This window comes from Piliocolobus tephrosceles, chromosome 15, assembly GCF_002776525.5.
Source record: "Piliocolobus tephrosceles isolate RC106 chromosome 15, ASM277652v3, whole genome shotgun sequence".
Lineage (NCBI taxonomy): Eukaryota > Metazoa > Chordata > Mammalia > Primates > Cercopithecidae > Piliocolobus > Piliocolobus tephrosceles.
In genome coordinates, this window is record NC_045448.1 from 107291272 (window position 1) to 107311856 (window position 20585).

Sequence of the window (20585 nt, forward strand, 5' to 3'; positions counted from 1 at the left end):
GGTTGACTCAGAGCATGGTGGACAGATGTATTCAGGTAAACAGTTGTTTTGTGCGCTTTTCTCAGCTAGGCTTGCCTTTCTGTAGCCTTGTAGGTTTGGTCTTATTAGTAGTGGCCTGTTTGGCTCTGAACACCTCCACTGGGGCCTCTGGTAGGCCTCAGTCATAAGCAAAGCAAAGAAAAATGAGAGTGGTGAATTAGTGTAAGCAAAGCATCAGGAGGGAGAGTGTTGGAAAAGTGGTGGAGTGTGACCACCCCGGAGCTCCCCCTGACAGAGGCATTTGCTGGTCTTCTCGAACCACAGTTGCTCAGAAGCCTGGGATTTGCGCCAGGCCTTGTTTGAGTGGGGAAGGACTGGCACATCCAGATGCCAGAGCTGAGGGAGAATCTCTTTTAGTTGGTAAGTATATGAGAGGTTCCCATTCTCCAGATGAGGACTAAAAGGCCTTGATTGGCTCCTCTCTACACTAGGATGAGATTGTGGACTTTTTGACTGGAGTGCTCACTCGTGCTGAGGGTCACATGGGCTCTGAACCTCGGGATCAGGATGCTGAGAAGAAGAAGAAGCCCCGCGATGTGGCCCGCAGAGACTTGGCCTTTGAAGTCCCTGAGCGGGGCAGTCGACCTGCCTCCCCAGCTGCCAAGCTGCCCGCCTCACCCTCAGGCTCAGAGGTAGTGTGAGCAGGGAGGGATTACTGTTGCTGGGGAATCAGCACCACAGAGTTGGTTCCTTAACTTCCTGGGGATGCCTCTGTCTTGTTAGTGCCATGGGCCTGTGAGTTCCTACAAGGGGAATTCCAGAGGGATGTGCTGACCCGTGGTCAGATCCCAATAACACTGGCTCATCTCTTGGCCTTCTCACCTTACTCAGGATCTCTCCAGTGTGTCCAGCAGCCCCACCTCCAGTCCCAAGACCAAAGTGACCACAGTGACCTCTGCCCAGAAGTCCAGTCAGATTGGAAGCTCTCAGCTGCTGAAGAGACATGTGCAGCGGACAGAAGCTGTGCTGACCCACAAACAAGCTCAAGGTATGGGCACCTGGCCGGGGCTCCTCCCGGGGCTGTCTGCTGGAGTTCATACCACACGGCGGCTGCACAGTATTGGTATCTACAGCTTCTTTCAGGCGGATGGGAGGCACCCTTTCTCACATTTCTGTGCAGGCAAAATTCAAAATTAATTATTGAAATGAATGGCAAGGCCTCTGAGTGAGTGGGACTTTGTGATCACTAGTTATAGCATTGTCTTGCTGTTCTGGGGAGGCTAGGCTTTATGAACATATATATTGGCCTAAACTTTTTTCTGCCTTGCCAGCCACTCCTCCAGTCAGGGCTCTGTGATCATATGTATTGGGTGATTGATTTTATTAATCAGATTCTAGGGCAACTCACTTGGCATCATGCCCTTTCTTTGTTTGACCCTTGAAGCGTTAAGATTCTCACACTGAGGCCGGGCGCGGTGGCTCAAGCCTGTAATCCCAGCACTTTGGGAGGCCGAGACGGGCGGATCACAAGGTCAGGAGATCGAGACCATCCTGGCTAACATGGTGAAACCCCGTCTCTACTAAAAAAATACAAAAAACTAGCCGGGCGAGGTGGCAGACGCCTGTAGTCCCAGCTACTCGGGAGGCTGAGGCAGGAGAATGGCGTAAACGTGGGAGGTGGAGCTTGCAGTGAGCTGAGATCCGGCCACTGCACTCCAGCCTGGGTGACAGAGCAAGACTCCGTCTCAAAAAAAAAAAAAAAAAGAAAAAGAAAAGATTCTCACACTGAGACTTTCAGTGAAGTGTATCAGGGTTCGCTGCAGACAGGTTTCAGATGAGGCTGGGAAGTATTCATATAGTCGAAAGTAAGAGTTTGGTGAGCTGCAAGTGCTATGAAAGGAGCTATAGAAAAGGGAGAGTTCACTGGGCTATAGAAAAGAAGAAACAGTGCTCTGTCCGCCTTCCCCCACATTGATCCAGTTGGGTGGCCTTGAGGTAAGGCTTCTTGGGCATTGGTGTTTAACGATGTGTCACCTGAGCTTCTCAGGAATAGGGGTGCCTGGGAAGAGGCAGCAGCCAGAGCTGGCTGGCTGGCAGACAGACGTGGAGGGGATAGGAGGCTCATCTGTTTCCTTTCCCTGTGTTTCTTTTAGTGGAGCCAAAGGATCAGAACCAAAACGCAGACCTCTTGTGAGTTTGCTTATAAGAGTAAGAGTAGTACTAACAAGGAGTAGAAGTATGAGTGGATGGGAGGAGTTGAGAAGTGAGGCCAGGCCCCGAGGGTCTGCGCGGATGCTGTGCCATGGATCTTCATGAGTGGTGGCCAGAGCCAAGTCCCTTGTGGACAGTGTGTCTTTACACTTCTGATGAAGACAGAGCTGGTGATATGCTGTGCTTCTGGAGAGGGTGATTAGTTGAGAATCTAAGGAGTTTGGAAGGCTGATTGGCGAGCTGGGTTTGAAATGGGGACCTAGGGTTTCATGGGGGAGAGTAGCAGCTTTAGAACCCTGGCTTAGCAGAGCTGATGGGCAAACAGGGAATACTAATAGCGAACTTACATGAAGTCCTTGCTGTGTGCCATGCCTTCTTCGTGGCACTCACATTGCTGTAGTTTGTTGAGTTTTGGCATAGCTCCATGAGGCAGGTAGTACTAGTCAGTTTTAGATGCTTCTACAGACCGACTCCATGGCAGAGTCAGGTTGCCGTGCAGTAATTTCAGAAGGAGCCCCTATTGGCCATTTTCTACAACCTTTTTTCTTACTCCCTCTCTTTTTCTCCCTTCTCTGGCTGGCTGTGATTCTGTAATTCTTTCTGATTCATTCCAGCACAGTTTGCTGCTTTTCTGAAACAAAATATGCTGGTGAGGAAAGCTCTTCCTCCTGGCACCTCCTCCTGTCTCTTTGGTGAGTATTACTCTTTCTTGCTTGCTCGTCCACTGCATTCTGCTCCTCAACCCCTTATTTATTTTCCATCTCTCCCTCTCTTCTGCCTCAGTTTGGTTTCCTCCTGTTCTTTTCTTTTTCTTTGTGTTCTTTTGTTTTGCTGACTCCTGTTGCTTACTCTGTAGTCTTTGTCCTTTTTCCATTCTTTTGTTTGCTTCTTATGGTATTTTCTTTTTTGTCTCTTAGTGTGGTTCTTTCTTTCACTGTGGTCTTGGCTCTGCTGCTTTTTTGTATGCCTGTGGCATTGCCTGTGAGTCTCGGTTTCCTTGTGTGTTTTTCTCCCTGCCTCTTGTCCTGTGTTTATCTGGTGGCTACAAGCCCACCAGCCACATATCAGCATAGAACCTGAAACTCCTTTCCCCTCCACCCTCCTTCCTACTCTGATTTTAGCCAGTGCATCTGTCCCCTAAGCAATCCTTCTAGCTGGTTATGTCCTGACTGTTACCTCATGGCAGGACCCCTCCTCCATCCTCATGTGACTGCTGCCTTCCTCCCCACCCCAGTCTTTGCTTCCCTATGCTACAAGAGGACTAGGGTAGACTTCTGGGTTTAAAGAGGAGGGAATCTTTGAGGAAGCTTGAAAGATAACCTGAGTCCAAAAAGCTTGGCTGTATCCATGATGAGCCTGTTTGATTCGGTGGAAGTGGAAGCCCGTGTGTGAACAGATGGCCTTTGTCTGTGCTAGTACACATGACCTGGGGACCAGGTTGTGACATGGGCCAGTGTTGCCCTGTTACTTTTGGGGAGGAACCGTGAGGTTGCCTGGTTGAGGTGCTCTCTGCTAGTAGCCACTCATAGCCAGCTTTCAGTCCTGGTGACAGTCCTCTTCACTGCCTCCGTTTGGCAAGTGAATCCTCAACCCTGGGCTCTTAGGGCAGGGTGGGACTCTTGAGAGCCTTTTGGAAAACTCTGCTTTTTAGAGAGAACTGGATGACCTGCTCCTCCATGAGTTCTCGTAGAATGTTTAGTGTCCCCAACTGTGTGATGATACGGGGAGGGCTTGAGACAGGAGGGTGATCACACTTTTTGAGTCTGGGAAGGACTGTTTACTTATTGTGTTGAGTCCTCTATTTTTGTTGTTGTTGCTATTGACCTTGGCTAGGCAGGGTCAGGGTGTCTTCTGTCTTTTAATTCCTCCCAACTCAGGGCCCCTTCCCTTCCGATTCCAGTGCAGGATGAGGGATGAGAAGGGAGCCGTCCTCTGAGAAGGGCAAAGTGGGGTCCCCCACGGGCAGGGCCTGAGTGAAGTTGTCCTGAAGCATGGGCAGTCTCCTTTGAGGGATAGCCCTGGACGTAGAGTGGTTCTCCTGTGTTTTACACATGGCTATGTTGGTGCTGCTATTGACTGTCTGTTGGGCTTTTTTGGATTGTGGAGGATCTGAACTCAGCTCCATCTCTCAGTTCCCATTTCATCAGAACCACCGGAGGAAGGAGAGAAAGAAGATCTTAGGGTTCAGCTGAAGCGACACCATCCCTCCAGTCCCCTTCCTGGCAGCAAGACCTCCAAGCGACCAAAGATCAAGGTGTCCCTTATCTCCCAAGGGGACACAGCTGGAGGGCCTTGTGCTCCTTCCCAAGGAAGTGCTCCAGAAGGTGAGTTTCTCTTGCTACATTAAATGAGAACTGACCTCTCCTAGGCACACAGCATTGCCCTTTGGTGGCCACTCACCAGCACGTCAGCCTTTGCTTCGTTTGGAGAGATGCCCGGAGCAAAGAAGGCATGAGGCTATACATGTGGGTAAAGTGGGCATGAGCCCATCTGAATGAGGACCAGGCAGCAGGCAGAATACGAGAGGAAGCTGTGCCATAGTTCAAAGCATCGTATATTTTGTTCTTTTTTTGTTTGCTTCAATTAAAGTACAGAATATTTCAGGAAGTTTAGAAAATAGAAGGAAAAAATAGCCCCAACTCTCCCTACTCTAGCACAGTTCATTTTGTTTACTCCTCCAGTTCTTGTTCATAGTATCTTGCATGTAGCCTAAACTGTGGAACCTGGAAACGTAGCGGCCAAATAGGACTGACCAGGGGCCTTGGGGTTTTCTGTTTTGCAGCTGCGGGTGGGAAGCCCATCACCATGACACTGGGGCAGGCTTCAGCAGGGGCCAAGGAGCTCACAGGACTTCTCACCACAGCCAAGTGAGTGTTTGTTGGACCATCTGTGTCTATTCCTTTTTCCCTTCCCTCTGCTTCTGGTTCATTTAGTGCTTTGGAAAATGATGGATTCTCGGTTCTGTCAGTTGGGGAAATGTGACTTCCTTCTGATAGGGATCTTTGTCTTGCTTTTGGGTCAACACAGAGTTCATTTTTACTTCAGATTCCAAAGTATCCCCTGCCTTTTGCTGTAAGTCCTGTAAGTAAGGACTTTTAGAAGACTAGAGGCCAGGTTCAGAAAGTGGAACAAAGAAGCTGAAGGTTCTTGGTGTGTGTCTGCTGCTGAAAGCCTTGCTGGGCCCCACTCTGTACCCTGCCTGTGTTGCTAGGGCTTGCTGCCCTGTGACCTTTGGATAACAGAGCTCCTTCCTTTGTCCAGGTCCAGTTCTCCTGAAGGTGGAGTCTCAGCCAGCCCAGCCCCTTCAGTGGTCTCCAGCAGCACGGCACCCAGTGCCTTGCACACACTGCAGAGCCGCCTGGTGGCCACCTCTCCTGGCAGCTCCCTCCCAGGTATCCTGTGGCCCAGCATTTCCCCTTCCAACACAGAATTTTTGGTCTGCTGCTGGTGGGTGGTCCTGGGAAAGCGTCCCGGGAGCCGAATCCACAACGTGGGCCTCTGGGTCTTAGAGTGATCGTAGAGGCTTGACGTGAAACTGGAATTAGCTTGGGCAGAGGGATTCCTTGGCCTTGAATAAATGCAGTGAGTAAATGTCCTGGTCCGCAGGTGATTAAATGTTCCAGTTTACAGGTGCTGTATCCTCTACTGTAAGGAGAAATAGCCGATAGGACATATATGTATAGTCAGCCTTTCTTATCCACAGGAGATTGGTTCTAGGACCCTCACCACTACCAAAATCCACGGATGCTCAAGTCCCTTATATGAAACTATGTCTTACAGTTGGCATTCCATAGCCACAGGTTTCTATCCGTGTGGTTGTTTGAATCTGCGAATCTGCTGCGAAGCCCACAGATAATTGAGGGCTGACTATGGTTTTATTTTGCTGTTTTAAGCACGTCTGACTGAATAAAACTGGAAATGGTGCTACACTGGGCATTAGCAAAATGAGACATTTTTCTGTCTCTGCTTGTCTCTCACTTTGTCCTACCTGCTAACCCTACTTTGAAAGACCTGTTGCCTGAGCCCAGCAGAAACCCTTCTCCTGGCCAGGCGTGGTAATCCCAACAAGCCTGTAATCCCAACACTTCGGAAGGCCAAGGTGGGTGGATCACCTGAGGTCAGGAGTTTGAGACCAGCCTGGCCAATATGGTGAAACCCCGTCTCTACTAAAAATACAAAAAATTAGCCAGGTGTGGTGCTGGGAATCTGTAAACCCAGCTACTTGGGAGGCTGAGGCAGGAGAATCGCTTGAACCCGGGAGGTGGAGGTTGCAGTGAGCCAAGATTGCGCCGTTGCACTCCAGCCTGGGAAATAATAGGGAAACTCTGTCTCAAAAAAAAAGGGGGGGGGGCCGGGTGCGGTGGCTCAAGCCTGTAATCCCAGCACTTTGGGAGGCCGAGACGGGTGGATCATGAGGTCAGGAGATCGAGACCATCCTGACGGTGAAACCCCATCTCTACTAAAAATACAAAAAACTAGCCGGGCGAGGTGGCGGGTGCCTGTAGTCCCAGGTACTCGGGAGGAGGAGGCAGGAGAATGACATGAACCCGGGAGGCAGAGCTTGCAGTGAGCGGAGATCCGGCCACTGCACTCCAGCCTGGGCGACAGAGCGAGACTCCGTCTCAAAAAAAAAAAAAAAAAGAAAAAGAAACTCTTCTCCTTTAGGAGAACCTTTCTTGCTGCTTTGAGGCTACTTCCTTACTGCTTTGATTGTTTGAGGCGAAGTTAAAGTTGGGTATTTAGAATTCTTTTGGCTTAAAAAGTTCTTCTTCTTCCCTGGAAAGAAAGGAACAAACTTGGGTTTCTCAAAACGGCCCAAAATGTATGACTGATGGTTTGCAGCAGGTGCAGAGGAAATCTGGGGCAGTGTCTGGTACAGTACCTTTCCTGTGTGGCATCCACTGCGTGTGTGCCTGGCTGGGGAGATCTTGCCTTCTTTCTGAGGACGGGGGTGTCCAAGGGCAAGCACCATTGGTGTTTTAGTTGGTGGTGAGGGTGGATGGATGTGGCTGCTCTTGGGATAGTGCAAGTGATTGAGTCTCTACTGATTCCTGCTATGTCCTCTCTTAGGGGCCACATCAGCCAGCAGCCTCCTCCAAGGCCTCAGCTTCAGCTTGCAGGATATCAGCAGCAAGACCTCTGGCCTTCCAGCAAATCCCTCCCCAGGACCAACCCCACAGGTGCACATCTGCCATTTGCTGGGCTGGGCAGGTGTAGGGAGGAGGCCTCCTCAGCTTAGTTGGTTTTGGCAGGGAAACTAGGTCAGGAGTCAGTGGGTCAAGGACAAACAACCTTCTAGCTACACAGCAGGGAACTGCCAAAGATTAAGGTCTATCATTTACTGTGTGACCTTGGGCAAGTTTCTTGACCACTCTGTTTTTGTTTCCTTGTCTATAAAATGAGGTAATAGTAGTACTTCCCTCATAGAGTTGTTGTAAGAGTGAAATAATATATGCAAAATGCCTGGAAGAGTACCTTGCATGTAGTAGGCACTCAGTACACGTTAGCCTTTAATAATATGCTGTGGGCCCTCCAAACTCGAACGTTGCTGTTGGGCGGCAGCTTCTGATCACCTGGGCTTGTGTGTCCCACAGGCCACCAGTGTGAAGTTGCCCACCCCCATGCAGAGCCTGGGTGCCATCACCACGGGCACCAGCACCATTGTCCGTACCATTCCTGTGGCCACCACTCTCTCCTCCTTGGGTGCCACTCCTGGTGGGAAGCCCACAGCCATCCACCAGCTGCTGACCAATGGGGGCCTCGCTAAGTTGGCAAGCAGCCTCCCTGGCCTGGCTCAGATCTCTAACCAAGCATCAGGTGAGTCTCTCATGAGAACTGTGGGGACTCCCAGATCTGGGATCTTCCCCCAAGGACCTTCCCATCTCACGTGGGCAAGGTGTGATGTTGCAGCCAGTCCCACAGGGTCCTGGCATTGACCTTTGGATTCAGCTGTGTGGACCCATCCCCCAGAGAGGTTGAGAGAACACAGGCTGTTTCCTGTTGCCTTTCAGATTGACTGATAGTGCATAGATGACCCAGCTGGGGAGGAGGCCAAGGGACTGTGTTATGTGGGGGAGAAGCTCTCCAGGAAAGGAAAGCCTCAGCAGAAGGTGGAGAGTGTGACTCAAAAATACTGCTTCTCTCTATCTCAGGCTTGAAGGTCCCCACCACCATTACTCTGACACTTCGTGGCCAGCCGAGCAGGATCACCACGCTGAGCCCTATGGGCTCAGGAGCAGCCCCATCCGAGGAGCCCTCTTCCCAGGTGCTGCCCTCCAGCTCACAGGTGAGTCTGCCAGGAAGCACTGAGGACATGGGCTTCATTTTTGGGAAGTTTGAGACCAGTTGACTGGCTGATTGAAGGGGCTGCCCATGCACTGGACAGACGAGATTCAGATTCAAATTCAAATCTGGACTCTGGAGTTTGGCTTTGTAATACTGAACGAATCATGGACCTCTTTGAGCCTCCTCTTCTACATCTCTCCCTGGATGTTGTGAAGATTGTGTATGTTCAAGTGGGTTGCAGTGCCTAGTATTTAATGTTTTTGTTTGCTTTTCCTTTCGTTTCATTTTTTTTCTCATCCTTGGTTTCATCCTTCAGAGGTTGTGAGTAGAGGCTACTTAGCTAATGCTCTTTGTTTTTATTTTTATTTTTATTTTTTGAGATGGAGTCTTGCTCTATCGCCCCAACTGGAGTGCAGTGATGCGATCTCGGCTCCCTGCAACCTCCACCTCCCCCTCCCTGGTTCAAGCAATTCTCCGGCCTCAGCCTCCCAAGTAACTGGGATTACAGGCACCCACCACCATGCCCGGCTACAACAGGGTTTCACCATGTTGACTGGGCTGGCCTCGTACTCTTGACCTCAGACTCCTGGCCTCAAGTGATCTACTTGTCTTGGCCTCTGAAAGTGTTGGGATTACAGGCTTGAGCCACCGCTCCTGGCCCTTTCTTTGTTTTTAAGGACATGGGGACAGAGATAGCTCACTGTGTTGCCCAAGCTGGCCTTGAACTCCTAGGTTTAAGCGGTCCTCCTGCCTCGGCCCCCAAGTATAATACTCTTTCTTTGACGTTGGCTTTCTAGCACTGTGCCTTCCCATATCTTAGCATGTATGGCTGTCTTTTTAGGGCACAGCTAGGTTTTTATAGGTCTCACCCAGGAAGTCATGATGAGTTTCTCTTAGCTGATCTGATTTCCATTGTGACCTTTTCAAGTCAAATGTTTCTAATCTTAAAACGGTGATCTGAGGAGCCACTCAAAGATTAGAAGTTAAGCCAAAAAACAGTTCGAGTCTAGTATCGAGTGTGCTTTCCTTCAGTATATCCTGTGCAGCTGAGGCCTTCCTGTGTCTCCCTGTCCTTTCTGCCATGTCAACCTGCTTGTGAACTGGAGGTGCAGTGATAGTTCCTGAGCCATTCTAAAAGCTCTTCTGTCGCTTCCTCTCTAGGGAAAATACTGCACAGAGGTCAACACCTGACATTCATTGGGATCATAGCTACCTTTTTTTTTTTTTTTTTTTTTGAGACGGAGTCTCGCTCTGTCGCCCAGGCTGGAGTGCAGTGGCTGGATCTCAGCTCACTCCAAGCTCCGCCTCCCGGGTTTACGCCATTCTCCTGCCTCAGCCTCCTGAGTAGCTGGGACTACAGGCGCCCGCCACCTCGCCCGGCTAGTTTTTTGTATTTTTTAGTAGAGACGGGTTTCACCGTGTTGGCCAGGATGGTCTCGATCTCCTGACCTTGTGATCCGCCCGTCTCGGCCTCCCAAAGTGCTGGGATTACAGGCTTGAGCCACCGCGCCCGGCCATAGCTACCTTTTTTTTGCAGAGGGATGGAAATGTTTTAATTTTATCTTGTTTCTTATTTTTTCAATTATAAAAATGATTATGCTTATTTTAAATAATTCAAACATGTTAGAAATAATTAATTTAGAAAGGGAAAGTTTCCCATGATGCTACTCCCAGAGATGATGATCACTGTTAATAGCTTGATATAGATCCATTCAGATTTTTTTTTCTACACAAAGTATGTTACTTTATTTGTTTTGTACAAATATGGGATTACAGAATATGGACTGTTTTGTAACTTGCCTTTTTTTATAAATCATGTCATGACACATTTCTGTCTACGTCTTTCAGAGGCTGGCTAGTATTTCACTGAGTAGATGTAAGAAGATGTGTTTCACCACCTTCTGTTAGGTAGATAGCTGGGTTCTATTTTGGTTTTTGATATTTTAAATAATGCTCTGGTGGACACTTTTGCTTATTCTTGGGTACCTTTGGGAGCATTTCTCCAGGCTAGAGAGTAAGTAGAGAATGTGTACATCTAATATCTGGGCAGCTGCTCACTAACTGCCCTTCAAAAAGTTTTTGCTACTTTACAATGCTAGCCACAGTGATGAAAATATCTGTTTCATATTTTGTGGAAATCAGTATTTTTAACTTTATTAATCTGGGTGAAAATGAAATTGTTTTAATGTGCATTTTCCTGATTACTTAAGAAGTTTTATGTCTTTTATGAAATGTTTCTCATACTCTTTGAATTATAGTGGCTTTATATATTCAGATGTTAATTCTTTATCTGTTACACAAGTTGCATATGTTATTCCTGTCAGTGGCTCATCTTTTTTTTTTCTTCTATTGAAGCATTCATTGAATGTCAATCATTTAACTTTTATTTCTGGATCATACAGCCATTTAAATTTTTCATATAGTAAAATCTTCAAATATTTTCCTTTGTAGCTCCAAAGTTTTATGTCTTAAGAAAGCCCTATCAAGGATATAAAAGTAATCCTTTTTCTTTTTAAAATTTGAATTGTGGTAAAACATCTGTAACATACAATTTACCATTTTAGCCATGTTTCAAGCTTACAGTTCAGTAGCATTGAGCACATTCACATCGTGGTATAGCCATCACCATCATCCATCTCCAGAACTTTGCTGTCATCCCATACTGAAACTCTCTGTGTTTTCTTATATTGCTTTTGTTTGTTTCCTTTAATTCCTTATAGTTCACTTTTGTATGTTAAGTGAGGTAAGGATGAGTCCATTCATCATTCCTCCGCTCATCTAGAATCCACTGCTCTTAACATTGTAAAGTACTGAACACACATGGGCCTGTTCTGTAGTTTTGAATCTGTCTATCCTACGCTGGCTTTCTGTTACAGGCTGATAGTATGGAACTTGAAGTTAAGGGAGTGTCGATTCTGTTTCTAGTTTGCTAAGATAATCTTCATTCTTTTCCTTTCTCTTGATAGTTTTGAATTTTGAATTTTGTCCATTATTCTTTTAGAATCACATGAAACGAATGAGGATAAACATTTCCCTTTTTTTTTTCCCTTTCTTTGAGACAGAGTCTCACTCTTGTCACCCAGGCTGGAGTCCAGTGGCGCGATCTCAGCTCACTGCAACCTCTGCCTCCCAAGTTCAAGTGGTTCTCCTGCCTCAGCCTCCTGAGTAGCTGAGACTATAGGCTCGCGCCACCACCCCCAGATAATTTTTGTATTTTTAGTAGAGACGGGGTTTCGCCATGTTGGCCAGGCTTGTCGTGAACTCCTGACCTCAAGTGATCCACCCACCTCGGCCTCCCAAAGTGCTGGGATTACAGGCGTGAGCCACCACGTCCGGCCAACATTTTCTTTTAATCAGTTAAAATGATGACTTACTTTAATAGGTTTCCTAATATCAAACTGTGTGAATTCTGGATTCAGTGGCAGAATAGTGTCCTATTCTTTTTATTGTACATACAAAGGCAACAAGACCCTATCAAAATGAAAAAAGAAAGAAGCTAAGCGTTTCAAAAGAAAAGCATGTCTGTTCTATTTGCTTTTATTTTACTTAGGATTTTGGCATCTATATTAATCTATTCAGGCTTTGGACCATAGTTTTCTTCCCCTCTACCCGCTACTTTTGTGTGTGTGTGCTTTCCTTTGTCTAGTTATGTAAAAGGGGTAATTCAGTCCTTGTAGAATGAGGTGGGAAGTGTTTTTCCCCGCTCATCATGCTCTAAAACAGTTTTATAGTACAGAAATGATAGTTCCTTGATGGTTTGATAGACGTGACCTACAAAGCCATTTGGGCCTGTTTTTAGAGTGTCTTCACCTTTGCTGATGCCAGGTTGATCCACAGCTAGAACAGGCATCCTGCCATGTGATCCCTTCCTCCTGTGTTAGATAATCTGTCTCAGCTTGCCACGGCCTGGGCAAGCTGGTTACCACTGAGAAGAGAGTAGAGGTCACTGAGAATCCGCCTTGTCCGTGGCTCTGTTGAAGCGCAGAATAAAGATCAAGGTCTGGCCTTCTAACTGATGATGTTAACATGAGATTAGTTTTCATCTTAATAGAATGGGTGAAGGCTGGGCCTGGTGCCTCACGCCTATAATCCCAGCACTTTGGGAGGCCGAGACAGGTGGATCACGAGGTCAAGAGATCGAAACCATCCTGGCCAAAATGGTATGAGAGGGCAAAATACAAAATGGTATGAGAGGGGAAAACCCCATCTCTACTAAAAATACAAAAATTAGCTGGATGGGGTGGTGCGCACCTGTAGTCCCAGCTACTCAGGAGGCTGAGGCAAGAGAATCGCTTGAACCCGGGAGGCGGAGGTTGCAGTGAGCCGAGATCACGCCATTGCACTCCAGCCTGGGCAACAGAGCCAGACTCCATCTCAAAATAAATAAATAAATAAATAAATAAATAAATAAATAAATAAATAAATTGAGTATGTAATTGCTAGGAGGGGTCAGATGGTGATTCTTTTCTAACAAGCAAAGGGATGTTACTAGATTACGGCTTCTTGCTGATTCAAAAGCTTCTAATAGTTAACTCAGTGTTCAGACTGCCAGACAGAGCACTGAACTATGGGTCAGGTCATCTGTTTTCAGCCAGCTGTGTGATCCTGGGCAAATCACCTAGCCTTCTGGGCTTTGGTTTTCTGACCTGGTTTAGTGAGGAAGTTGACTTAATTCAGTGACTGTTGTGGTGGCAGGATCAGAATCTCCTCAGGCTTTGGGAATCTAGGTTTTTTAATGCTTAGAAACAAACTACCCATTTTTTGACATTTGTGAGGCAATTGGAAATTTGAACACTGACCGGATAGTTGTTGATATTACAGAATTGTTAACCTTTTTAATGTGTGATAATGCTATTGTTGTTAGGATTTTAAAACGGTCCTTTTTAATTTTAGGGTTCCATACTGCAATATTTATGGATGGAGTGAATTTAAAAAGAAAAGTGGACACCAATTAGGCTGCTCTAAGATCTGTATAAGCACCTAATTATCTGTTTCGTTTCTGGCATGGATTGGTGTTTACTGCATGTTTCCTTCATGGGAATGGACTGTTGTGTACTCCTCAGCTGAGAAGCTGCAGGGAGGAAGAGAACAGACAGAGACTATGTTGTGCCCTGCATCAGAGTCCAAAAAATGGACTCCCTACCTGTGGTTATAAGACCTCTCTCCTCTCTGTCCTGCTGGCCATATCAGGACCTTGTCAGCCTGGCAAGCAGCACCTTTAGCTGGAGGCCTATGGCAGTGGGCCTCACTGTAGCCTTGTAGCAGGCTGTGGGCAGGCTGGCTCACTCTAAGGTGTATTCATAATCAGAATAGAGTGATCATCTGTGCACAGCCTGCCTTTGGGCAGGGAAGCCCATGAGGTTTTGTTTTGGTTTGTTATTGAGATGGGGTCTTGCTGTATTGCCCATGTTGATGTGGAACTCCTGGGCTCCAGCAGTCTTCCCACCTCAGCCTCCCAAAGAGCTGGGATTGAAGTCATGAGGTTTGATTGTCAAACCCTTCTTCATTGGTGTGATTATGACTCACTGCAGCCTCAACCTCTTGGGCTTAAACAGTCCCATGGCCTCGGCCTCCCGAGTAGCTGGGCCTATAGGTATGCAGCACTATGCTCACCTAATTTTTGAAAAATTTTTGTAGAGATGGGCTAAGTTGCCCAGGCTGGTCTTAAACTTCTGGGCTCAAGCAGTCCTCCTGCCTTGGCCCCCCAAAGTGTTGGGATTATAGGCATGAGCCACCTCGCCTGGCCTTCCCTCCTTTACTGCATTCTCAGAGACCTCTTGGGAGTTTCCCAGTGGGGAGACTTAGAAAGGTGGGGAAAGCCTTGGTGACAAAGGCCACCTCCCTACTCACTTCCTTATTCTTAAGCTGCAGGGCTCAACATTGATGGCATTCCCCCCGCACCTACATGTCTAAGGCCTCAAAATCAGAACAGTCATGGAGATCTTCCTTCTGTTCTGTTGCCCTTGAAAGCGCACCGATTTCCTTTTCTCTGCATTCCTTTTCTGTCCTCATGCGTAATAATAAGAGGTGACCTTTGTTGTTGAGCACAGATTACACTTAGGTGCTTAATGTGGATTATTTCATTTAATCCTTACAGTGACCCTGGAAAGTAGATGCTGTCATCTACCTCTTACAGGCGAGGAAAAGGAGGCTCAGAGAACATAGGCACTTGCCTTAAAAAGTGGAAAGTTGAGTCTCTGACTCTAGAGTCCATGTTCTGTTAACCACTTGGCAGCTAGAACACATGTCCTTGTGTATCCAGCTTTTTTCCTATTGAGAATTACTTCTTTAAAATAAATTCTCAGGACTCAGGATAATTGGGTTAGAGGGTCTGAATGTGATGATAACCTGTCAAAGCTTTGACCCTTCTTCACTACCTCTCCTGCCACAGCGCCTGCCTCCAGCACCCTGAAGATGCTGTGTGATATGTCCTCCTTACCAAGTTGGTAAGTTGGTGATGGCTGCCTCATGGTGGGCCCTGGGCACGTGTGTGGTCCTGCTGAGCCATCCACGTGTCTGAAGACCTCTTTAAGACAGTCATTTTTGCCTCTCCGCCAACTGTCTTCAGAGTTGGGCTGTTGAGTCTTCAGAGAAACCGTTAGGTTAGGTGATACGGTGCCAGCAAGGGAAGCACCATCGTCCAGGATCTGCAGATCTGGTTCCTGGGATCCCCAGACTCCTCAGCAGATCTGGCTGTACCTGGATCAGAGCCACTTCTTCCCCCGCTAAAGCTGTGGTCTGACCCAAGGGTCAGTGTATAGGACTACCCGCTGCATTTAATGAAGGCGTTTCCTTTTGGAAGTCTGTGCTACCCTCTGCGCCCAGCTGGGAGGAGACACCCATCTGGTCTCAGGTTTCGGGAGTTAGAATGGAAAGCCCTTTGCTAAAGACTGGAGTCATCTGGCCTGCCAACTGGTGGTTCAGAGCCGGAAGGGCTTGTTTAGGTCATCACTGTGGCCTTCATCAGCAGCCATGGGAGAGTGCTCCCCATGCAACCCCACCTTAGAAACCACGTCAGATGCTGAGTAGCTTGCTGACACCTGAAACTTCTGGTTTTTGTTAGTGTCACAATGAAGGCAAAGAGAACTGGGCCATCATCTTTCAGCCTCTTTGACTTACTCTAGATGTTGGGAGCAGTGGATACCAGGTGAAACCTGGCCCCTTTGTCCTTTTCACCATGCGTTTGGGCAGTTTCTGTATCCAGAGAGTCCGCAGGTTCAGATAAGCTGAAGAAGAGGAATAGAACAGCAAAGGAAGTAGCTTGAAGGACATGCCAGTAAGCCCTGTGGTTTGTGCTTAGGTCTCTGCTCTGCCACCCAAGGAACTAGTGATTCAGCTGGAGATAAAAAGAAGAATTTGCCAAGTCAGAGAAGAAACTGTAACCCTGGAAAATCCTCTGTCTCCAGTCTCTGGAGGGAAGCAGGGACAACAAGCTAACGTAGTATCTTGGCCATCCCAGGAAACTTGTGGCATTAGGACGATGAAGGCCATGCTTCAGTGTTTTCGTTTCTGTTTCCTAAGACTTTTTGTTTTCCTGCTTACAAGTGGGAAGATGATTGACAGTGACTCTGCTATGCAGGGCTGTTGGTACCAACCTGAGCGCTATAGGTGGCAGTCCCTGGAGAAGTGGTCACAGAAGATGGAGTTCTGATCCCATGCTTACCTCTTCCAACACTCGTGTGCAAAGATAGTTTTAGATTTGGTTTAGGAGCTGTCCTCCAGAACAGGCTCCCATACTTAGAATGTTTCTAGTTAAGGTAATAAATTAGGCAACCCAAGTGTGGCTCTGCTCAAGTGTCCTTTTCTGTAGGCAGGAAGGGCCTACAACACGGCTTAAATTATAGTCCGTGGTCCTGACCCCCAGTACAGTGTATCTCTACACCACGCCACCTGTGTTCAATCTGGGAGCCTTCCTGGCCAGTCTGAGTGGCAGCCAGAAGGGAGCTCATAGTGTCTAGGAGTCTCAGGCAAGGTAGGTCAGGGTACTGTGGGCAGGGGATGTGTGATAGGAGAGGGTACCGTAAACACCGTAGCTTCCCTCCCTGACCTGAAAAACGGATCTCAACAGGGATTCACACAGAATTAGGCTGTGTTTTTGCATTAGCTGGTAGGTGACTTTCTCAACATTCTTAAATTCAGGAAGTATTTAGTAAACTTGAGGAAGGTATGAAATCTGGAGGAGGCATCCAGGACCCAGGGGTTTGATGACTTTACAGGTAGGATCATACCACACCAAAAAAGCAGTGGACAGTGAGACATGTGAGCTATATGAAGCTTTTAGGAATCATTGAGGACAGACAGAGCCCTGAACAACCCAGTCATGACTTAAGTTGTTGGCTCAGTGTATGCTGGGGACAAAGAAAAACTAACAAGCCGACCTGCCTTTATGGTAAATTCTAGTGTGCTTGCAAGGGCTGACTTCCTGAGGTGTGGTCTATCCACCTTGAAGAACTCCTCAACTGAAGAAGGGGAACTGTCAGAACATGGATTGTTCTACACCTTGGACAGGGTAACAGAGGAAATGGCTGAGGCCTAGAGTCATGTTTTCCAGTTCCCTTCGCAGACTGTATTTCTTGGAACGCGAAAGGAAGATTTACTATTTCCTAGAACACCTGGAATCCATAACCTCAGAAAGTGATACTATTGGTAGAAAATGTGGAAGGATCAGGAAGGTCTTAGATTCTTGGCTGATAGATGTATGTTGATGCCCTGTGGCGATGTCCTTGTGCTTTGAGGTCACTGAGGTAGGAAGACCTGTCTGCTCTTGGTCTCACCACTAGAACAGTCTTGGGCTGGATGGGTTATAGAGCTGAGGGGCTATGATGGTTCTGTTCTTACATTAAACAATTAAAAACACCAAAAACAACATTTGGATTGCTTCAGCTTCTTTTCAGTTGACTTCTCATATGTATTGTGGTAACCACCCACTGAAGTGGGCACAGAAGATAGAGCTAAGATATTGTAAGGCCAGTGATCATCACCTCACCAGTGCCAGGTGGTATGAGGTGGTACTCGAATTTCTTTTTTTTTTCTTTTGAGATGGAGTCTCTCGCACTGTCGCTCAGGCTTGAGTGCTGTGGTGCTATCTTGGCTCACTGCAACCTCTGCCTCCTGGGTTCAAGCGATTCTCCTGCCTCAGCCTCCCAAGTAGCTGGGGATTACAGGCTCCCGCCACCACACCCAGCTAGTTTTTTGTATTTTTAGTAGAGACAGGGTTCCACTATGTTGGCCAAGCTGGTCTCAAACTCCTGACCTTGTGATCCGCCCACCTCGGCCTCCCAAAGTGTTGGGATTACAGGCATGAGCCACCGCGCCCGGCCTGTAATTTCCTGTTCACTAGTGAGGAAACAGGCACAGGGCAGTCAAACAGCAGGAAATGGCAGAAGCAGTACTGGAACCCAGCTAGTCTGATGTCAGTGTGTTTTCTACTTTGCACTGTGCTAGGGTTCTAAGATGGGAGACTGGAAGTAGAGATTAGCCCAGGAGGTGAGAAGATGGTGGCTTGGCCTGCACGTGACCTTTTCAGTTTACTTCCCACCAGGCCAAGAGTAATCGATGTTGCTATGGTGGGGCTCTTGGCTGAGCTTACGTCAGTAGGTGGGGTCCCTCCACCTTGATCCTGAAAGATCAGTATCCCTTTGCACTTCCCATACCTCCACCCGCCCCCCAATAAATACATAAAAGATTTAGAGATGCATGAATGAATTCCAACCTCTAGATTATTTGTTAACTTGTGTTCAGGAGGACCTTCCTTCTAACCCTTAAATTCCAGGTCCCTACCCTTGGCATCGGAGCCCTCTGGGTGGAGGCCATAGTTCTGGTATGCTGCTTGGAGTGTCCAGTATACCTGGGCACATCGTGTTACCCTCTTTAGTAGACATCTGATGTGCTGTCTTCTCCCTCAAACTCTAGTCTCACTGACTTGAGCAGTCAGGTCAAGCGAGACGAGGATTAGATTGTTAAAATGACAGCTGTCTGAAGCTTCAGGGGTATGGGGACAGGGGCCATAGCAAATAATGATGCAGATAAGTCTTTGTTACCTTTTTCTCTCTTTTTCAAGCACACATTTTGGTCAGGGTTGACGGCTGCAAGGAGGAGAAACCTATTCACCACCAAAATAGCTCTGAAAGGGAATATTCTCTCAGTAGACATTTTTATAGACAAGGAGCCTCACGCTTTTTGCTACTTGCCTCATGACCTCAACTGACTTGGACTTGCCAAGATCCAGTTTGGATCCTGTTGTCACAGGACTTTTCAGCCGCAGAACCCTTCCCGGATGGCTGGTCTCTCTCACTCAGTTCCAATTTGGAAGACAGCCTGATGGGCTCTCTCTCACTTGTGGGTCGGTTCTCCTTCTCTCTCCCCACCCAGTCCAATCATAGTATCCAGAAGATGAAGTCATGTGATTCATATCATTACTCTTCTAAGGAGAAGTAGATGGATTTAAACAAAACAAAGCAAAACACTGCTGGGCTGTTAGATATGTGTGTTTTTAACCTGCAATTATAGTATAGTATAACACCCTTCACCAAGTTTCCCCCGGTACTTACATCTCACATAACTATAACACAAAATTAAAACCAGGAAGTTGGTACAATGTGTGTGTTTAGTTCTGTGTCATGTAATCACTGTAGCCATAAACAAAATACAGAATGGTTCCATCAGCCCAAAGATCTCCCTCATGCCACCCCTTTATAGTCACATCCATCTCCTTCCCCACCATTCCTGACCCTAGCAACCAGTGATCTCTTCTACTTGTCCTAAGTGGGATGATGTATAAATGGAATCCTACAGTGCATGGCCTTTTGAGATTGTCTTGTTTCACTCAGTATCATTTCCTTGATATCCATCCAAGTCGTTGTATGTATATGAGTAGTTCATTCCTTTTATTGCTAAGTGGTATTTCATGGTATGGGTTTAGCACAGTTTGTGTAACAATTGATTCACCTATTGAGGGACATCTAGTTTGTTCCCTGTTGGGGCTATTACAGATAAAGCTGCTGTAGCAATTGTATGCAGTGTTTGTTGTTGTTGTTGTTGTTGTTGTTTTGAGACGGAGTCTTGCTCTGTCACCCAGGCTGGAGTGCAATGACACGATCTCTCGGCTCACTGCAACCTCCACCTCCCTGGTTCAAGCAGTTCCCCTGCCTCAGCCTCCTCAGTAGCTGGGATTACAGGCACACACCACCAGGCCCAGCTAATTTTTTTTGTATTTTTAGTAGAGACAGGGTTTCACCATGTTGGCTAGACTGGTCTCAAACTCCTGACCTCAGGCAATCCTCCCGCCTTGGCCTCTCAAAGTGCTGGGATTACAGGTGTGAGACACTGTGCCCGGCCAATTGTATGCAGTTTTTTTTTTTATGAGAACATGAGTTTTCATTTCTCTATGATAAATGACCAGGAGCGTGATTACTGGGTCATATGTTAGGTTTCAAATTTTTTAGGAAACTGCCAACCCAGCCTGATGGCTCACACCTGTAATCCTAGCACTTTGGGAGGCCAAGATGGGAGGATTGATTGAGCTCAGGAGTTTGAAACCCCCTAGACAACTTGATAGACCCTGCCTCTACAAAAATACAAATTAGCCGAGTGTCATGTCACTCACCGGGTGAGGTAGTCTCGGCTACTTGGGAAGCTGAAATGGAAGGATTGCTTGAGCCTGGGAGGTCAAGGCTGCAGTGAGCTGTGATCATGCTCTGGTACTCAACCCGGGCAACAGAGTGAGACCTTGTTTCTAAAGAAGAAAAAAGAAACTGCCACTGTTTTTCAGAGTAGTCGTACTATTACATTCCTGTCAGCAGTGTATGAGAGATTCATTTTCTCTGCATTCCTACCAGCACTCTATATTGTCTCTTTTATGATTTATTTTTATTTTATTTTTGGGAGACAGAGTCTCACTCTGTCACCCAGGCTGGAGTGCAATGCGTGATCTTGGCTCACTGCAACCTCGGCCTGCCAGGTTCAAGCACTTCTCCTGCCTCAGCCTCCCTAGTCTGGGATTACAGGCACCTGCCACCACATCTGGCTAATTTTTTTTTTTTTTTTTTAGTTTTTAGTAGAGATGGGGTTTCACCATGTTGGCCAGGCTAGTCTTGAACTCCTGACCTCAG

At 47.2% G+C, this 20585-nt stretch overlaps 1 protein-coding gene across 10 annotated transcripts in view; it reads left to right on the forward strand.

The window, feature by feature from the left end:
- The window catches only part of KANSL3 (KAT8 regulatory NSL complex subunit 3), a 43503-nt gene that overhangs the window by 4130 nt on the left and 18788 nt on the right, over nucleotides 1-20585 (forward strand). For 4 of the 10 annotated variants that reach the window (XR_004228489.1, XR_003306957.1, XM_026448505.1 and 1 more), the window contains exons 8-16: nucleotides 471-671; nucleotides 871-1027; nucleotides 2805-2882; nucleotides 4323-4514; nucleotides 4973-5057; nucleotides 5452-5582; nucleotides 7261-7370; nucleotides 7785-8007; nucleotides 8343-8476. Coding sequence is in view for 7 of the 10 variants with exons in the window: in XM_026448505.1 (XP_026304290.1) it covers nucleotides 471-671; nucleotides 871-1027; nucleotides 2805-2882; nucleotides 4323-4514; nucleotides 4973-5057; nucleotides 5452-5582; nucleotides 7261-7370; nucleotides 7785-8007; nucleotides 8343-8476 (1311 nt within the window). In the remaining 3 variants the exon portion in view is untranslated. Of the gene's footprint in view, nucleotides 1-470; nucleotides 672-870; nucleotides 1028-2804; nucleotides 2883-4322; nucleotides 4515-4972; nucleotides 5058-5451; nucleotides 5583-7260; nucleotides 7371-7784; nucleotides 8008-8342; nucleotides 8477-14866; nucleotides 17344-20585 lie in introns of those variants that run through there. The other 6 variants (XM_026448508.1, XM_026448507.1, XM_023211471.2 and 3 more) reach the window with 5 other exon arrangements.